Source organism: Arvicola amphibius, chromosome 3 (genome assembly GCF_903992535.2).
Source record: "Arvicola amphibius chromosome 3, mArvAmp1.2, whole genome shotgun sequence".
In the NCBI taxonomy this organism is placed as follows: Eukaryota; Metazoa; Chordata; class Mammalia; order Rodentia; family Cricetidae; genus Arvicola; species Arvicola amphibius.
The window spans coordinates 154074916-154092132 of NC_052049.1; the positions used below are offsets into that span (position 1 = coordinate 154074916).

General features: G+C 42.6%; 1 protein-coding gene across 2 annotated transcripts in view; it reads right to left on the bottom strand.

Moving 5' to 3' along the window:
* Ube3d (ubiquitin protein ligase E3D) overlaps nt 1-17217 on the bottom strand; it is a 160679-nt gene that overhangs the window by 77572 nt on the left and 65890 nt on the right. For both annotated transcript variants that reach the window (XR_005284714.1, XM_038323493.1), the window contains exon 9: nt 4613-4751. Coding sequence is in view for 1 of the 2 variants with exons in the window: in XM_038323493.1 (XP_038179421.1) it covers nt 4613-4751 (139 nt within the window). In the remaining variant the exon portion in view is untranslated. The remainder of the gene's footprint in view (nt 1-4612; nt 4752-17217) is intronic.

Sequence of the window (17217 nt, forward strand, 5' to 3'; positions counted from 1 at the left end):
CCACACACACACACACACGAGAATTCCTCTCCCTAGCCAAAGACACCTCTGGAATTGAAAAGCAGCACAAACACGTCCATTTAGTCTTACTATCACCTGCCTTTTCTGGGCGTGCCTACCTGTCTGCTAGAATTAAGAGCATTGGAATAGCTAGTTCTGCCAGCTGTTATAGGCTAGGATTCTAGACAAAAACTTCACATACGGAAACCATCAATTCTTGCCCAGTACGGTTCCTCTTAAAGTACTTCTGGAAGTCTCAGGTTTCAACTAGTCAGGTCACCCTGAAGCACATGTGGGACTTCAGGCTAGGAGTCAGCACTGCCCATCTGCCAGGATATGGCACATGCTGCCTCATCCCTGACCTCTGAATGTGCGGGGTGGAATCACTACCAGCAATGATGGTAGTCCTCTGAAAGCCATCTGTCTCAGTTTCTGGTACCCAAAGTTGGTTAATATGCACCTTTCCCTTGATTGGTCCCAGTGTCCACATGAACCCAAATATATAATCCTATAAACAGATCTCTCTCTCTCTCTCTCTCTCTCTCTCTCTCTCTCTCTCTCTCTCTCTCTCTCTCTCTCTCTCTCTCTCTCTCTCTCTCCCCACTATGTCTTATTATGTAGCCCTCAAACTCAGAGATCTGCCTGCCTCACCTCCTGAGTGCTTGGGATTAAAGGTGTTGGCCCCAGTACAACTGACCCCTAACCAGCTCCTTTTATGGACAGAGATAGAACCCTTCATGATCTCCTCATTTGTACAAAGCTCTACAGCTGCAGCTTCAATGCATATGTCCATCAGTACTCAGCCTGGTAGACAAATCTCACGAACCAAACACTAAGTCCAGCTTGGAGCAAGCAGAGAAGAGAATGCTGCTTCTGCCCTGCACACAAACTACCATGCTCTGCTTTCCTCTAGCCCAGTCTTCTAGGATATCCCATGCCTGTGCTGATTGCAGGATATTTGTGCATCCATCCATCCTGTGGTTTTTAACTGCTGTATACATCCAGGCTCTATGTTTTGTTGATACGAAACTAAACAAACACACATTCCCCTTGTATTATTACTTTCCTCATCCCTATGACAGAACACCTGATAAAAATGACAATCACAAGGGAAGATTTATCTGGGCTCCTGGTAAGAAGGCTCAGTCCATCACAGTAGAGAAGGCATGGCTGGGCTCATGCCAGCGGGTGTGTGTGTGTGTGTGTGTGTGTGTGTGTTATATAGCAAGCTGTTCACACCTCAGCCTATAGGAAGTGAAGACTGCAGGCTACAACCAGGGGCAGGCATAGTCTTCAAAGGCCTGCCCTCAGTGGCCCACTTCCTAAAAGGTTCCAAAACACCATCATCAGGAGAGACCCAATGTTAAAGATAAGAGCCCCTAAGGCTGTTTTAGATTCAAACTATAACGCCACCTGCTCTCACTCATACACATTTCAGTAGAGGAAGAAGTCAAAGGAGTGCAATCACTTCACAGGGCGGTGGGGTTAAAAAAAAATAATGGTGATGAGAAGGGAACTTGGGGAGAGAATCAGGTTAAGCTCTCGTGGGAGAAGACCCGAGCTCCTTGAGCTGAGATCCGAGAAAGACAGAGAGAACTAGCCATGTTAGAAGACCTGGAACAGAGTATACTAATAACCAGTACGCTGATGCTGTGGCAAGAACCAGCCTGTGGTATCAGCTCTTTGTAATCAGCAGGAGCCACGGGAGACTTTAAGTAGGGAGTGGTTATGCCCATGCTCTTCTTGGGGCCTCCACAAAGTGCAGCGATTCTCAATGAAATCTGCATTCTGTTTGCAGATAACCACACTAGGGAGACCAAAGTGCTGTCACTGAGCAGAGGGGAAGCTAGAAGTCTGACACAGAGAGAATTCACCCCGGCTCAGTCGGTACCTTGGCCGGGAAAAAGGAGAACAGAAAAGACGAAGGGTGTCATAGCCAGGGTCATCCTGCTTTACAGCTCTTGCTAAAACAGCACTTAGAGAGGATGTGTGGGAAAGCGAATTTCCAATTAAAACCAACCTCAAATGCAGGCAGAATTGGTGGCTCTTCTCTCAATTATCAGAAATGACTAAGTAGGTGTTACAAAGATGAAATGGAGAATATTTCTCTCCAACACTGCCAGAAGCCTTCCCTGTTTCCTCCGATGCTTTATGTGAAAAGACCTACTGAAAGGAGCCACTCCCAGAATGCTCCTGGTAAGGATGCTCCATCATCTTTCTTGGGGTAAGGGCAGGGATGAGACTTCAGGAGATATTGTTTGTAAGATTCTGCGATGTGTGCCATGTTCTGTGACAATCATTCAGCAAAAGAGAGAAACCAGGGGTGGGGTGGCCATGGGAGGGGCTCAGCTGCTGATGATCTGACAGCACTGGGGATTTTTCTCATTCGGGATGCGTCTGGTGGCTGGATGCCCTTCCGTGTGTCTGTGTTTACATGATGCTGAGATCCTACCCTCAAAGGGTGAAAGTAGAGAAAGTATCTGTTTCTTCTCTCAAATCCCTCCTCCTCTTTTTAGACTACTCCAATACCTCTAACCTCTTTAAGACTTTAGGTGATTCTCATTTTACATCACACACAAAAGACTGTCCGATTCCCCACCCCCAATATGCCACAAAATTCACAAGTGGGACCATCACCTCAAATGGTACGAGAGAGAGAGAGAGAGAGAGAGAGAGAGAGAGAGAGAGAGAGGAAAATAAAATATAAATGCTAGCCGGGCAGCGGTGGCACACGCCTTTAATCCCAGCACTCGGGAGGCAGAGGCAGGCGGATCTCTGTGAGTTCAAGACCAGCCTGGTCTACAAGAGCTAGTTCCAGGACAGGCTCCAAAGCTACAGAGAAACCCTGTCTCAAAAAATCAAATATATATATATATATATATATATATATATATATATGTGTGTGTGTGTGTTTGTGTATATATATATATATACATATATATATAAATGCTGCTCCTCATGAAATAATGGCTAAGTTTCTTGTACTTCTCTCCATAAAAGGATGTGTTTGTATAAACATTTGTATCACTCATTACATGGACTGATTACAGAATTTCAAATCACTTCGAATAAAGACTTATATTATTGCAAAGCGAGAGAGTGTGTGCAGACAACTTGGTAGAGACAACCCACCTCTACCTACACCCATGCCCCCCCCCAGCCCTGCAGCTAGCACTCAGTCAAGATGGGCAATGGGGGAGGATAGCTTCAGACTGGTCTTCAGTCTGCAGCCCTCTGGTTCAGTTTCCCTCCTGCAGGAGAGGGTGTGCTTTAAAGTCCCTCTGAGAGTCTGGGAACTGAGGTTGGTTAACATCTGTCGATCTTGACACTGTCCTAGAGTACATCAGCAACCCTACCTTCATAAGAACTGCCGACTCCACCTGCACTCCTCGGCACCGTGTGCCCCTTCCTCCAGCATCTAAAGCCTCAAGAAAGTATTTTTTTTTCTATTGTCAAAGGCCAGAGAGATGCACTCAGTAGCTTTAGGTCACAACACAAGCCTTTACTTAATTTTCATTTACCACCTCATGTGACAGTTTGCTGGCTTCTAGGGAAGGTGTACTCCTATTGTTCAGTCTACATGAGCAGCAGAGAACTATCCAAGTAAGTACCCATGAAGGGGGAAAGGACTAAGGGAGGGGCTGAGGAGAGAGAACGGTGCTGGAAACCATTCTCCATCTTTACTGAACACTTGATCGGCATCTAACTTCAAGCTTATCGTAGCAAAGCCACTAAAAACAACTGGACGTTCTTGCTCTCAATCAAAACTGTGAGAAAGGAAGTGGCATTCACAGGCCTCTTGGCTAGATCTTTGAGCCATTTCTCTTGGGAAAGGGAAGATGGAGGTTGTAAGGGATGTTGGCCCTCTAGGAGTTGAAACAGGAAACACCAGATACCAAATTTCCAGCACAAAGGAGATTTATCTACTAGATGGGCAGAAGGGGTGGGGAGTGGGGCTGAAAAGGCAGAAAGCAGTAGCAGCAGGGGCAAGCAGGGGCTTTTCTACAGGAGTGGGATTTTAAGGAGAAAAAGGGGAGTCTGTGTTAGGGTGAGTTGGTAAATCCTGATGGGACATACTAGTCAAATAATGAATTTTAAAGCCAGGTAGTGGGAGTGCACGCCTTTAATCACAGCACTCAGGAAGCAGAGTCAGGCAGCTATCTCTATAAGTTCGAGGCCAGCCTGGAATACAAGCGCTAGTTCCAGGATAGCTAGGGCAATAATGAATTTTGATTGTTGGATTTTGGTATTTTGTCTCAGGAATGCGTCGGTGGTCAAATAAGCGAATAGACCTTGGGGCTAGCTGCAAGAATGTAATCTAATGGCTTTTAGCAAGGAGAGGGAAATGGGGAAGGGCAATACCTGCCTGCACCATGCTCGGGCCTGTTAGAGAAGCCTTCAGGGATTAGGACCTGGAGTTAGAGAGCTATGGGTTCTGCCATTACTAGATAATCCTTGAGTTTCAAGATTACATGTTCACATACTGAAGGGAACACTGCAGTGCATGCATCAAGCTCCTTAGTATCGTCATATGAAACTGTTCCTTCATGGTTTACTTCCTGTGAATGACGGGATCCCTGAAAAGCATCTTAGTTACAGAGCTGCTCCTTACCTTAAAGGAATTCATTTGGCGAAGGGACAGAGGCAGTGAAGCGTTGCTCCTCGACAGTATCAACAGCAGTTCCAAGCAGGTTGCAGAGGGCAGGGTTAAAGGGTGGACGCTGATGTCGCTTTCCCATGAGCTGGCAAGCCTGAAACACACAGATATGTTAACTTCCATAAATGCATGGTCAGAATTACTCTAAAAATTATGACATAAAGGAAAACTCATTTGTGTGTGTATATATGTGTGTGGAGAATATATAAAGGGAGAAATAAAAATATATCAAAAATTCACAAGGCTGGGCTTGGTGCTTACTGCCAAGCCTGAGACTTGAGAAAGATTCCCACATGGTGAAAAGAAAGAACTGACTCGTGCAGGTTATCCTGTGACTTCCAGTGTGTGCTATGACATGCGTGCATGCACACACACACACGCGCGCGCACACACACACACACACACACACACACACAAAAACCCCACACAGAATAAACTTTTTATATTTACAAGGTAAATGTCCAAGACATTTTTATGCTGTTGCTGGCATAAAAGAGACAGATTTCTGATTTTTCAGTAATCAAAATATAATAGTCATATGACGTGCAGGCCTATTGGAGTGAAGCCTGCTGGGAGGAGAGGGGTCATGGTATTTCATTTATTTTACTAAATAAAGCTTCCCTGAAGACCAGAACGCAAAACAGCCACACCAGCCATACAGGCCAGCCAGTGGTAGCACACACTTTTAATCCCAGCAGCCACACTAGTTAGCCATAGAGGCCAGGCAGTGGTGGTGCGCACCTTCAATCCCAGCACTAGAGAGGAATATAAGGCGGGATGAGACAGGAACTTGCTCTCTTTCAGTGTGAAGATTTCACAGAGAGGTAACAGCTCTCTAGTGGCTTGGCTGCTTTGCTTTTCTGATCTTTAGGTTAAACTTCAATCTAACTCTGGGTTTTTATTATTTGTGCTACATGGGGGGGGGGGGCAGTAACAGCTAACACATTAAATGTCCCCCATGTTCCACATGCTTTCCCCCGACACAGAATGTTGTGATGACCCTTCAGCCACCTACGCAAGAGCTGCCACCTCCATTTTATAGATGTGAAAACAATCTCAGTGTGGAGGACCTTAGGAAACGTCTGGGTCGGTGACTTTCAAACTTTTAAAGGGTCAGGATCCTTTTGTTCCAAAGTCTTGCAACGGACCAACTGTCATGCAAATAAAAGCAAAGGCGCTGTTTGAAGAGTTTGGACTGGCAGGATGCTGCCCTTTATCCTTCACAGGGGCCTTTGAAGAGGCTCTGTGAGTCTCTGTGCAATCTGCGGAGCGCATCTGAGAACTCTTTCATGTGAGAGAACAGGAAACCGAGCGCTGACACTAGATAAGGCGAGAGGCGCTGTCTGAGATGAGGCAGCCGTGGAGAGAGCGGCAAGGCTGCGTCTGGAGCCCTGACTTGCAGCTTCCCATTTAATGATAAAATCCAGGAGACAATGATGAGAAAACAATACAGGAGCAGTCGCTTTTGCTTCTGTTTGCCTGAGGATTCCTGGTGTGATGCCTGCTAGAACGCTTTGCCACCATTCTCAGTCTTAAAGAAAAACCACATATAAAATACATACTACGTAGACATTTACTTTGTAAATAGATGCATTCCTTTGGCATTTTTCTCAAACTTAACCTCTCCAAGTCTAACTTTATACACACCAGTGATAACTGGTGGCAGTTTGGGAAGCACTGGTGGCTGAGGCATGACCAACTTCAACATTGTGGAGGTGAGTCGTGATGAGGATTTAACTCTATCACCAAGCATTTATTCTGCTCATCCATTTCTGCTGTGGGTGGCAGAGCTAACTCTGCCAACTGGGTGGACCAGAATAGACTGCACTCATTCTCCTATATAAGACCCGACTTCAGCAAGGATGTGTTTGAATGAATTCTCTGTGCTTTGGAGACTGTCTATATTGACTGGCTCTGCTATTCTTTCTGCTTTTGCTCATTATTTTGAATACTCAACATTTCTCTGAAATAGAAATAATGACGCGATCTTTTCAAAAAGTGAAACTTAGGTATAGTCCTGTGGCTCCAGGCTCACTGTCCACCTCTCTCTTTCTGCCCTCCCCAAACCATCCTTCCTGTCCTGTACAGCATTGAACTATATACTCTGGCCAGTAGAGGAACCTTCTAGGTCTAGACAGTAGATATTCTTCCAGTGGGCTTGAACTCCTCCTAAAAGATGCGCACAATATCATTTCCTTGGAGAGACCCTGCTTCTCGTTGCCTAATGGCACACTTCTATCTATTACAGCACTTACCACCGCCCTAGCAGTGTTCTTATTTGGAATGTGTTCCCATCTCTCCCTCTCCAGGACTAGTCTTAAACATGAATGGATTCCTCTTACTCTGCAGTCTTATTTAGAGATAAAGATTAGGAAGTTGTCTCAAAGCTGCTTCTTTGACATACACCCTTAGTTTTGTTTTTTCAGTTCTGGGGAACAAACCTACGGTCTGTGCACACTAAGTAAGCCCTTGACCACTGTGCTACATCCCCATTCCCACTCACAATATCATCACCTTTTAAGGCATAACAGAAAAGCTCCCCATACACAACTGTACATTTAAAAACAATTTAAGCACTCAGAATGTATACTTTCAAACCCATCACCCACAACTGAACTCCCTGAAGCTATTTACATTCTGAAATGTTTAAATGTATAGCAAAAATATTTGTTTCAAACCCGCATCTCATTAAAAGCCACATGACACTTCCCGTAGCATGTGAATGTCACTTGGAACTCTCCAATGAGCTCTTATACCTAACCCAGGCTAGTCATAGGTCTTTAAGAAGGGTTTTTTATACAAATCAAAACAACTCTGAAATTCCATCTTACACCTGTAAAAATGGCCAAGATAAAAAACACTGACGACAACTTATGCTGGAGAGGTTCTGGGGAAAAGGGAACACTCCTGCATTGCTGGTGGAAGTGCAAACTGGTACAGCCCCTTTGGATGTCAGTATGACAATTTCTCAGAAAATTAGGAAACAACCCTCCTCAAGACCCAGTAATACCACTTTTGGGTATATATCCAAAGGATGCTCAATCGTGCCACAAGGACATGTGCTCAACTATGTTCATAGCAGCTTGTTTGTCATAGCCAGAACCTGGAAGCAACCTAAATGCCCCTCGACCGAAGAATGGATAAGGAAAATGTGGTACATTTACACAATGGAGTACTACACAGCAGAAAAAAATGACATCTTGAATTCTGCAGAAAAATGGATGGAGGTAGAAAACATCATTTTGAGTGAGGTAACCCAGACACAGAAAGACAATTATCACATGTACTCACTCATAAGTGGTTTTTAAACATAAAGCAAAGAAAGCCAAACTACAAACCACAATCCCAGAGAACTTAGACAACAATGAGGACACTAAGAGAGACTTATGTAGATCTAATCTACATGGGAAGTAGAAAAAGACAGGATCTCCTGAGTAAATTGGGAGCATGGGGATCTTGGGGTAGGGTTGAAGGGGGGGAAGGGAGAGGCAAGGAGGGGAGCAGAGAAAAATGTAGAGCTCAATAAAAAAAAAATCAATAAAAAAGTGAAAAAAAGAATAAAAAAAGTTTCTTGACTGAAACAAGCATTGCTGGAGCCTGCTGTACCGTGGGAGAGCACATTCGATGCAGGACCACTTTCTCGTCATTTTCCATTCCCTTTTTGGCAGTAATATTTTTGCAAGTCGAGTAGAAAACAATAAATATACAAATAAATATTTTAAAGAGTTGTCTGGATTTATTATAGTTGTAAGATGTTCTCTACAATGTGTGCTTAAATTTTATAAGTGCATATCTTAGGTTTCTTCCATCGTTTATCCGGTGCCTAACACATCCAGACAATGAGCCAGGCATATTGACTGTATCTGTTGTCTCATTTCCTAGAGGGGCCCTGACTGGCAGACACTGTTTATTCCAGCAGTCAGAAAGGTTACATGATTGTCACCAGCACCACATGGTGAGTGAAATTGGTGGGACCAGAGTAGTCAGCTTGGCCTGAATGCAAAGCATATGATGTCCCTATCACTCTACATGGGCATCTGAGGATGGCGTGGAGATTGTCATCCTCTCCATGCAGAAAGATGCAGACCCTTGGCAATTGGATGTGTTGATGCCTATCCCTCTGGACATCAACCGTTTAACTTATAATGTATGGAGCTCAGTATATTTTCACTCTTTATAAAAAGTTATTTTTATCTTTCTCAAGATATTACTTTATTAATAAATTATATTATAATAAATTATATTATAATAAATTCATATTCCAAAATATGAATTAAAAAGGTAATATGACACACACAGGAAAATATTCATATTAAATGGAAATATCTATATCTGGTAAAAAAGGAAACAGTATAACACATCAATGGCTATTTTCCTTAGAGGGAAATAACTGTCATTTTTTTCTTTTTCACATTTGCCCAGAAATAAGCTATTTTCATGATGCCACTATCAATTCTGGTATAGACAAAGGCATGTTTCAATGTTGAGTAAAGGTTCCAACATTCTAAATGGCTGTGGTGTGAACCATTAAAAAGGGCATTCAAACAAAAATGAAAAACTTTAGCACTGCCTTATCATTCACCAGCAAGACATTCCAGATAAGCACACTACAGTAAGGGTACTTCAGAAAACCCTGAGGTTAGTTCTTGACTCATGTAATAATATGTGAGAGCAAGACCTCATGTAATATGTTACAACAACACCTCATGTAATATGTTACAGCTTCGTGATTTACATTTCTATACTGATAGTGGCAAGAGTTCCACGGAAAAGTAGTTGTCCATGGCTCTATGTGATTATGAACATTTGCATGGTTTTAACCCAGCTCTTCAGACATCATGTGAGTTAGCAGTTTTCCTTACTAAAGCCCACGAAGGGAAAGCCTACTGTCCTGATCCCAGAGTCAGGAAGGGATGGAAAGAAACACAAGCACGACCCTTTCCAGCCAAACCCCACACTCTGTGCTCTACCATAGCAACTATACTAGATATGATGTGGTTGCTTCCATCCCAAAAGACTGTAACCCGAAAGATCAACATACACTAACTTCCAGGTATCCTTAACCCCTCACTGTAAGCAATGTGAATAAACTTGTAATGCAATTAGACCAAGAAGCCAGACTTAAGCTGGATCTGGTTTCTCATACGTAACCTGACCCCAAAACTAGTCCCTACAGCATGTTATCTGCCCATGCTAAAATCCAAATATTATTTTAATCGCATTAGTACACAGGCAAAGACAGTATTACATGAAAAATTAAAGCAGTTGTTTAGGAGAGTAAGAGCTCTGGCTATATTTCCTCTAAATCTTTAGATAATATTTTCACAGCCTTTTTTCAATTAAGAAAGCAGTGTGGGGGTGGCAGAGAGAAGAGGAGACAGGACAGATGCACAAAAGAGGGGAAGATGTCGGGACATGCTTAACATTCAGTTTACGTTAAAGTAATCACCAGTTATATTACACAGATTTTCAGACACATGTTGACAAAGCTGAGGGGTCACTTGTGGCTATCTACCCATGACTCAAACACTGGCACTAATATCTGATCATGAAGAAGATCAAAGCCTCTTGTGAAACACAGGGCAGAACCTGGCTTACTTCTGGCATTTCCTGCAAAGCATCGTAACTATTAGATGGGAATCAGTCTTTCTCCTAGGAATCAACAGGAAAGATACTTCAAAGGGAACAAGGAACCAAACACCAGTTGAAAGTTATTTCTGTGACTTTTAAGCACTGGGAAGGAAAAGCTTTCCTAAGAGACCAGAACTGTCAGTTGGGTGACCTGGGTCTGAGAGACTAAAATGCAAGCTGAGGACACACGGTCCACTTTTCTAAACCTTTGCATCAGGAAAATCCCCAGAGTCATAACTACGGGGCCTGTCTATTCTGAGACAACAAGGAGGGGAGAAAATGTCGTGCTTTCACTTCCAACAAAAATGGTGATATTGAGAACAAACAAGGCAATCGATATCAAGAAAATAACCCAGAAAAATAGAAGGTGGAAACACGGGTTGTCCAGTGCAATGTAAACTGAACTGACAGAGAAGACATAGGAGTGTAATTTGAAATGTCCAACATATGGTATGAAACAAAAAGATAATAAGACAAAAGATGTTAATGTAGATCTTTTATCTCTAGCACTTTTGTAGATGATATGGCCCCTTTAATGCTAGAACCAAAGACAGCAGTGTATAAGAGATATCTAAATATAATGTTTTTCATGCCTGTAGATGCCAGAAACTCAACTGATAAACTATAATAATGGTAAGTCCACTGATTTAATCCCACAATGTAAGAAACCACGCGTGGGACCACAACTGAGCCATAGAATCATGAACATAAACCTGTTTGATATGTAAGTTGTCCAAACAAACAAACTTTAGAACTTCTCTCAAGGACACAACACAGCAAAATAACTAAATGGACTGCTGCTATGATTCTGACTAGTCATGCTAACACCACTACCCTCACTAACTCATACTAGTCCATGCATGTTCACAGCCCCGGACTCCACCCCAAGGTAAGGTGCTGCATGTCTGAAACTCTAGCACTTGGAAGGTAGAGAAGAGAGAAATAAAAGTTGAAAGTCATCCTTGGCTATACAGAGAGTTCAAAGCCAGCCAGAGCTACATGAGGCTATGATGGAGAGGGGGAAAAGGGAAAAAAAAGGTAAAGATAGAGAACTAACTCATAAAAACAGACTATAAATTCATGTACCTAATACATTTTAAATATAATTTATTAAGTAATAAACAATACACACATGAAATTTTTCTCTGGAAAATTTGGAGAAAGCTTGATTAAAAAAATTATACTAATTCTCTTGAAAGCCAGAATGTGGGTACATGATTCTTGAAAGTTCTACTTTACAAACTACCAGGAAGACCTATGGCCTTGTGAAGGGAAACCTCCCACATATCAAAAAGTTCAGGGGAGGACTAAGAGAGCTGCCCAACATGCGGGAAAGCCTGGCAAGATCCTCAGCACAGCCCAAACCCAGCATTACATCTGTCCTCTCAACACTCTGGGGTGGAGGGATGAGGATAAGAATATCAAGGTCTTCCTCAGCTATAGAGCCAGTCTGAGCTGAAAAAAACCCTGTCTTAAAAAAAGAAGTTCCAGGGAGACAGTTCTGCTTTAAATAATGTAGTAATGGGAGGAGAGATGGCTCAGCAGCTAAGAGCACTAGTTTGCCCTTGCAGGGGACCTGGGTTCGATTCCTAGCACCCGCATGGTTAGATGGCTCATAACCATCCATAACTCTAGTTTAGGGGATCTAATGCCCTCTTCTGACCTCTATGGGCACTGCATGCACATGGTGCACATACATACATGAAGAAGGTAAACTTTCATACAAATAAAGCAAATAAATGTATAAAACATACCAATAAAGCCATCTCAAAAATTAACATACAAATTCTTGCCCAGAAATTGAGATTTTGTTTGAGAAAAATGATCACATTGTTGCAAGATACCAGTTGTTGGGAAAACAAGAATATACTTAAAGTTAAACAACCAAAAATACACAAAACAACCACAAAAATCTAGAGGATTCCAAATATATTCCTTTGGTTTATTAATAGGTTTTATTTGGAGACTCAGAAGTGGGTCTTACAATGTAGCCCATGCTAGCCTCAAAAAATCACTATAGTTCTTAAGTGCTGGGTTTACAAATGTGAGGTCCTGGGGATTGAACCCAGGGTTTTGTGTATACTAAGTAAGTATTCTGCTAACTGAGCTACTTTAAAGAGAATCTAGTCTATGAACAAGCCTCTCTGAAACTTCCTAATTGGAGAATATCACTGAGAACATAGAATTGGTTGCCCATTTAAAGAGGCCAGCTGCTCCCTTAGAGCAAAAACAAAAACCCTTTGTATCATAGAAATTTTCAAACACACAAAAGTAAGAGACAAGTCTAGCCAGCTCATGCACATGAAACTGAGAAAAACACGGAGCAAGCCCTATAAACTAACCCACTCCATCTGCTCTTAATGTCTGGTTTTCAGTGGATTCTAAAAACCAGTGACTTACGGGCATCAAGGGCATCTCTGCCAGGCATCAGTCACCACAGGAAAGCTCATTTGCGCTTGTGCAAACCAATGGAGCTCTCCTAATCTCCAATCACCTTTCTCAGTGCCTGTCCCATAAAGATCCCCAGGCCCTACCTTTGGACAGGTGAATTGGACACAGGCCCTCCTATCGTTACAAACTTTCCTTTTGTAAAATCCATTTTCCCCCCATGATTGACTCACTATGTGGCCGGAGGGGTTTAATAGCATTTCCAACAACCAACTTCAAACTCTCTGTTCTGAACAGTCTAGAAAATAATCTACAAAAGCTGTACTTTTAGTTCTGAATGAGCCCATTTATTACTTACATAGGAAGCCAAAAGTATAAGAATAAGTTGTTAGAAGCAGAGAGACAGCAAAACAGCTTTAAATTGGGTGCTTAAAACATCCAACGGGAAGGAGTGGAGCAGCTCAACAAAAGGCAACATCATCAAACCAGGGACTGAAAAAAGCCCAGCAGAAGGCAACAGGGGAATGGCAGAGTTCCTGACTGAGAGTGCCCAGATGGAGCAGGGTGTCCTTGCCAATAAGGCTTCCAAGTGAAAGAACAAACAAAAGAAGCTAAAAAACACCATCAATGTGAGTACTTACTAGCACCCAGCAGAGACTGACTCTAGGCAGGCAGAGAGTCCTAGGCAAACCTTTCTCCATCCTCTCCATGGACGAGCTTCCACCTCGTCTCTCCCACAGTAGACATTTTTAGTCTGAGATAAGCATGGCCACCTTAAATAGAAGTTTACCTGAAAATTATTATTTATTCTTTTGTTTGTTTTTTTTTTTCAAGACAGGGTTTCTCTGTGTGTCCCTGGCTTTCCTAGAACTCACTCTGTGTTAGTTCCCGACCACCTAGCTAGATTAGACCTGAAATAATCAAACAGTGATGTGGGAGGGTCTTCTGCTTGAGTTGATTTCATTGGTTAATAAAGAAACTGCCTGGCCCATTTGATTGGCCAGCCCTTAGGTGGGCGGAGTAGACAGAACAGAATGCTGGGAAGGGAAGTTAATAAATCGCCATGCCTCACCTCTCTGGGGCGGCGAGATGAAGCTCTGGCCCAAGATGTACATATGCTAGAATCTTCCCGGTAAGGCACCACTTCGTGGTGCTACACAGATTATTAGATATGGGTTAATCAAGATGTGAGTAAGAGGCTGAAACTAATGGGCCAGGCAGTGTTTAAATGAATACAATTTGTGTGTTGTTATTTCAGGGCAAAAGCTAGCCAGGCAGCCAGGAGCCGGGTGGGAATGCAGCCCGCAGCTCCACACTACAAAAACACAGAAACTGTATTAATCCCAAATGCTGGGACTGAAGGCATTCGCCACCAATGCCTGGCTTGACAATGTTTTTAAAACCCTTAGTTGCTTGCTGTTTTCCCCTTTCCTTGTTACAGAGCAGGAGGGCAGCCTACCCCAGACAGGGAGTATTGGAGGATATCTGAAATAAACATGTTGGAGTCTGGAACAGGGGACCCTTTCGACAGCTCACCAATATAACGTACATTACACCATTACTCTCTCAGAACTAACTTGGTTTCACCAACATCCCTACACGCCACCATATGTCCTGAATTACTCAGGGGGAGATTGCAGACAACAGAGCTTCAAAAAAAGTGATCCTTTCTTTGAAAAGGCACCCACCATAGAATTTATTCTACTTCACAAAAAAGAAATAATTCACTATTATTCAATCTGTAATCAGTGTTTAAATGGCTCCAATTGATTTATTCATATGTCTACAGTTTGAGTGTAGACTAAAATACACTGCAACAGGTTGACAACATATCTTAAGTCTGTGGCAAACTGTGCACTGTCTACTGCATGACTGCATCGGTGTGAAGGGTTCAGAGTGGGTAACTGTTAGAGACAAAGGAGATCAGAGGCTTTCAGGTGACAGAAGGAGAATGCCATGGGCCAGGACTTCACTGAAAGATTAGACAGTGGTGGTTTCACAGCTTCCAGAATATACCCAAACCCACTGAACTGTACCTTTAAAAAAAGTAATTCTGTGGTGTATATATTACACTTCAGTTTAAAAGGGGGGGACTTAAAAACAATATTAATACCTTTAAAGAGATCATTTTCTGGTATACACATTACCATAAATTTAAAATTTAAAAGGGGGGACTTGAAAACAGAATTAAATTAGTCTTAGGAATACCAACAGATCTACCTGATCCTTTTCAGGATGGGTGAGTATTAGAGGCACTGACTGACATAATTGTAGAGCAAGGCACTCCCAAGAAAAATTCCGACAGAAACACATTAAAGTCTCTATTTAAAATTCACCCTGAGCAATGTTTGCTTTCAAACAGTAGAGACAAGCTGGCTCTACACCATATTGCTTTACCCACAAACTATTTTTTTTAATTTTATTTACACTTTTTTTTGCATGCATGAGCATGTGTGTGTTTGCTGTGTGTGCTTACTCATGGGTCTCAGGGCATGTGTTGAGGGCAGAGGACAACTTAGAGGAGTTAGTTGGTTTTCTCTTTCTATCACATAGATTCTGGGGTTCAAGCTCAGGTTGTCAGGCTTGGAAGCAAGTATTTACCTACTGAGCCATGGTGTTGGTCCACAAACTAATTCTGAAGCGTTTATTTGTATTCATTATTTTTATCACTATTCCCTGTCTCAGCCAGGAAAGCAGTCTCCGAAAACACCCATCTTGTCAGACTGCCATTTCCAATCTTTTGTCCTTCCTTTATTTTTCCCTCATTTAAAGACTATAATTTCTCCCAATTAGTTTCCTCATTTAAAGACTATAATTTCACCCTACTATTATTCTGACACAACCGTAGATCCACGTGCTGTTAAAAGAGATGAAAGAAAAATAAGAGACCAGAGGAATAAACATCCATAAGGCACTTGCCACGCAAGCACCTTATGCCATCCAAGTAGAATTTCCAGACATAAGAATCGAACACGGTGCTGAGGCTTCTCATTCCAGAGGTCAGGAGGCAGAGACAGCGTGAACCCTGGGGCTCACTGGCCAGGAAGTCTAGCCTAACTAATGAGCTCCAGGCCAGTGAGTGACCCTGTCTCTAAAGAGCTGGGCAGCAGGCTGTGGGTGATATCCAAGACTATCCTCTGGCTTCTTCATACACATGCACTTAAGTACACCTGCTCATACACATCTAAAAAAATTAGAGAGTCTCTCTTTGATTCGGTTCCTCTTAGTGGTAAGAATCTGAAACTAGAATATATCACCATTGACAGTCCAGTTCAACTCTAACTCTGTGTGCACGTGAAGCTGCACCAAGTTCCATCACCTGTGCAGATTCCTGTGCCCACGCCTACGGCGCCACTTCAAGGATCTGTGGGTCTTGCGGGTGTTTTCAAGGCAGCCACCACCCTTCCTCCCTCTCCCCACCCCCTACCAATCACTGATCTGGTCTTCAGCTTCGTGGTTTTGCTACTCCAGGGACATCCTATCAATGGATTCATACAGCACGGAGCTTTCTGGGGCTCTAGAGCTTCTCTAGGAGAAAAGTCCTAACCACAAATGCTGGACCACATGATAAACAAAAACATTTTCTTAATTTTAATGCAGTCAAACACATATCACCTTTTTTTCTTTAAGTTTAGCACTTCTTTGCATCCTGTTTGAGAAATATCGTATGGAATTTTAAGAGATTTTAATGCCTTCTCTGCTCCTTCAGCCACTCCTACTTCTTCCTCTTCCTTCACCATCCCTGACTGCCATTACCCACTGGCCCGGTCAACTATTTTGGTACTACAGCAAATCCTATCTAGGGGCTCATGCTGGAGGCCTCCAAATTACACCCTGGACATTGTTTCTTCTTGTCTCCCTGCAATGAACAATGCTACAGTAATGCTTCTGTTCCACCTGTAAGTCTTGACATTCGTGTACCCTGATGTGTACAAACTGGATTCTAACCATCAGAGTTTCAAGAGAGGACTTACTGGGCAGAAGGGCAAATGTCCTGTCAAATTGACCAGGTATCTGTAGCAAGATCTACACCACGTCACAATCTACAACAATTCCCAAAAGTATTTATCTCATAATCCCACCAACAATGAACCAACAGATGCAATTTTTTTTATTCTCCCATTTATTTTTTTCACATAGATAAAGGTTTGGGTTTTCTGAAGCGAGGAAGACATCTTCTGTAAGTCACAGACACAGTTTTTAAAGATGAATGGAAAACAGTATATTACAAGATCTATTTGGTTTGCATGTGCCTGATTCTGGTGGACTTAAGTCTCCTCTGACACATTTGTTGCCCCTATCGCTACCCTTCATGCTGGGGTTTGAACTCAGAACTCCATGCATGTTATGGCTTTTTCGTTTGTTTTTAACTTATTTCAGATTTGTGTGGCATAACCCACTGTGCAACTCTAAGGGTGTCATTAGACCCACCCTAAGATTGCTGTATTGTGAAACTGTTAACTAACCTTCCTTTACAAGAGGGGAGTTGGTAATGACATAAAATTCAGCTAAAATGAATTAATCCTGGTCAATCTAGTTAT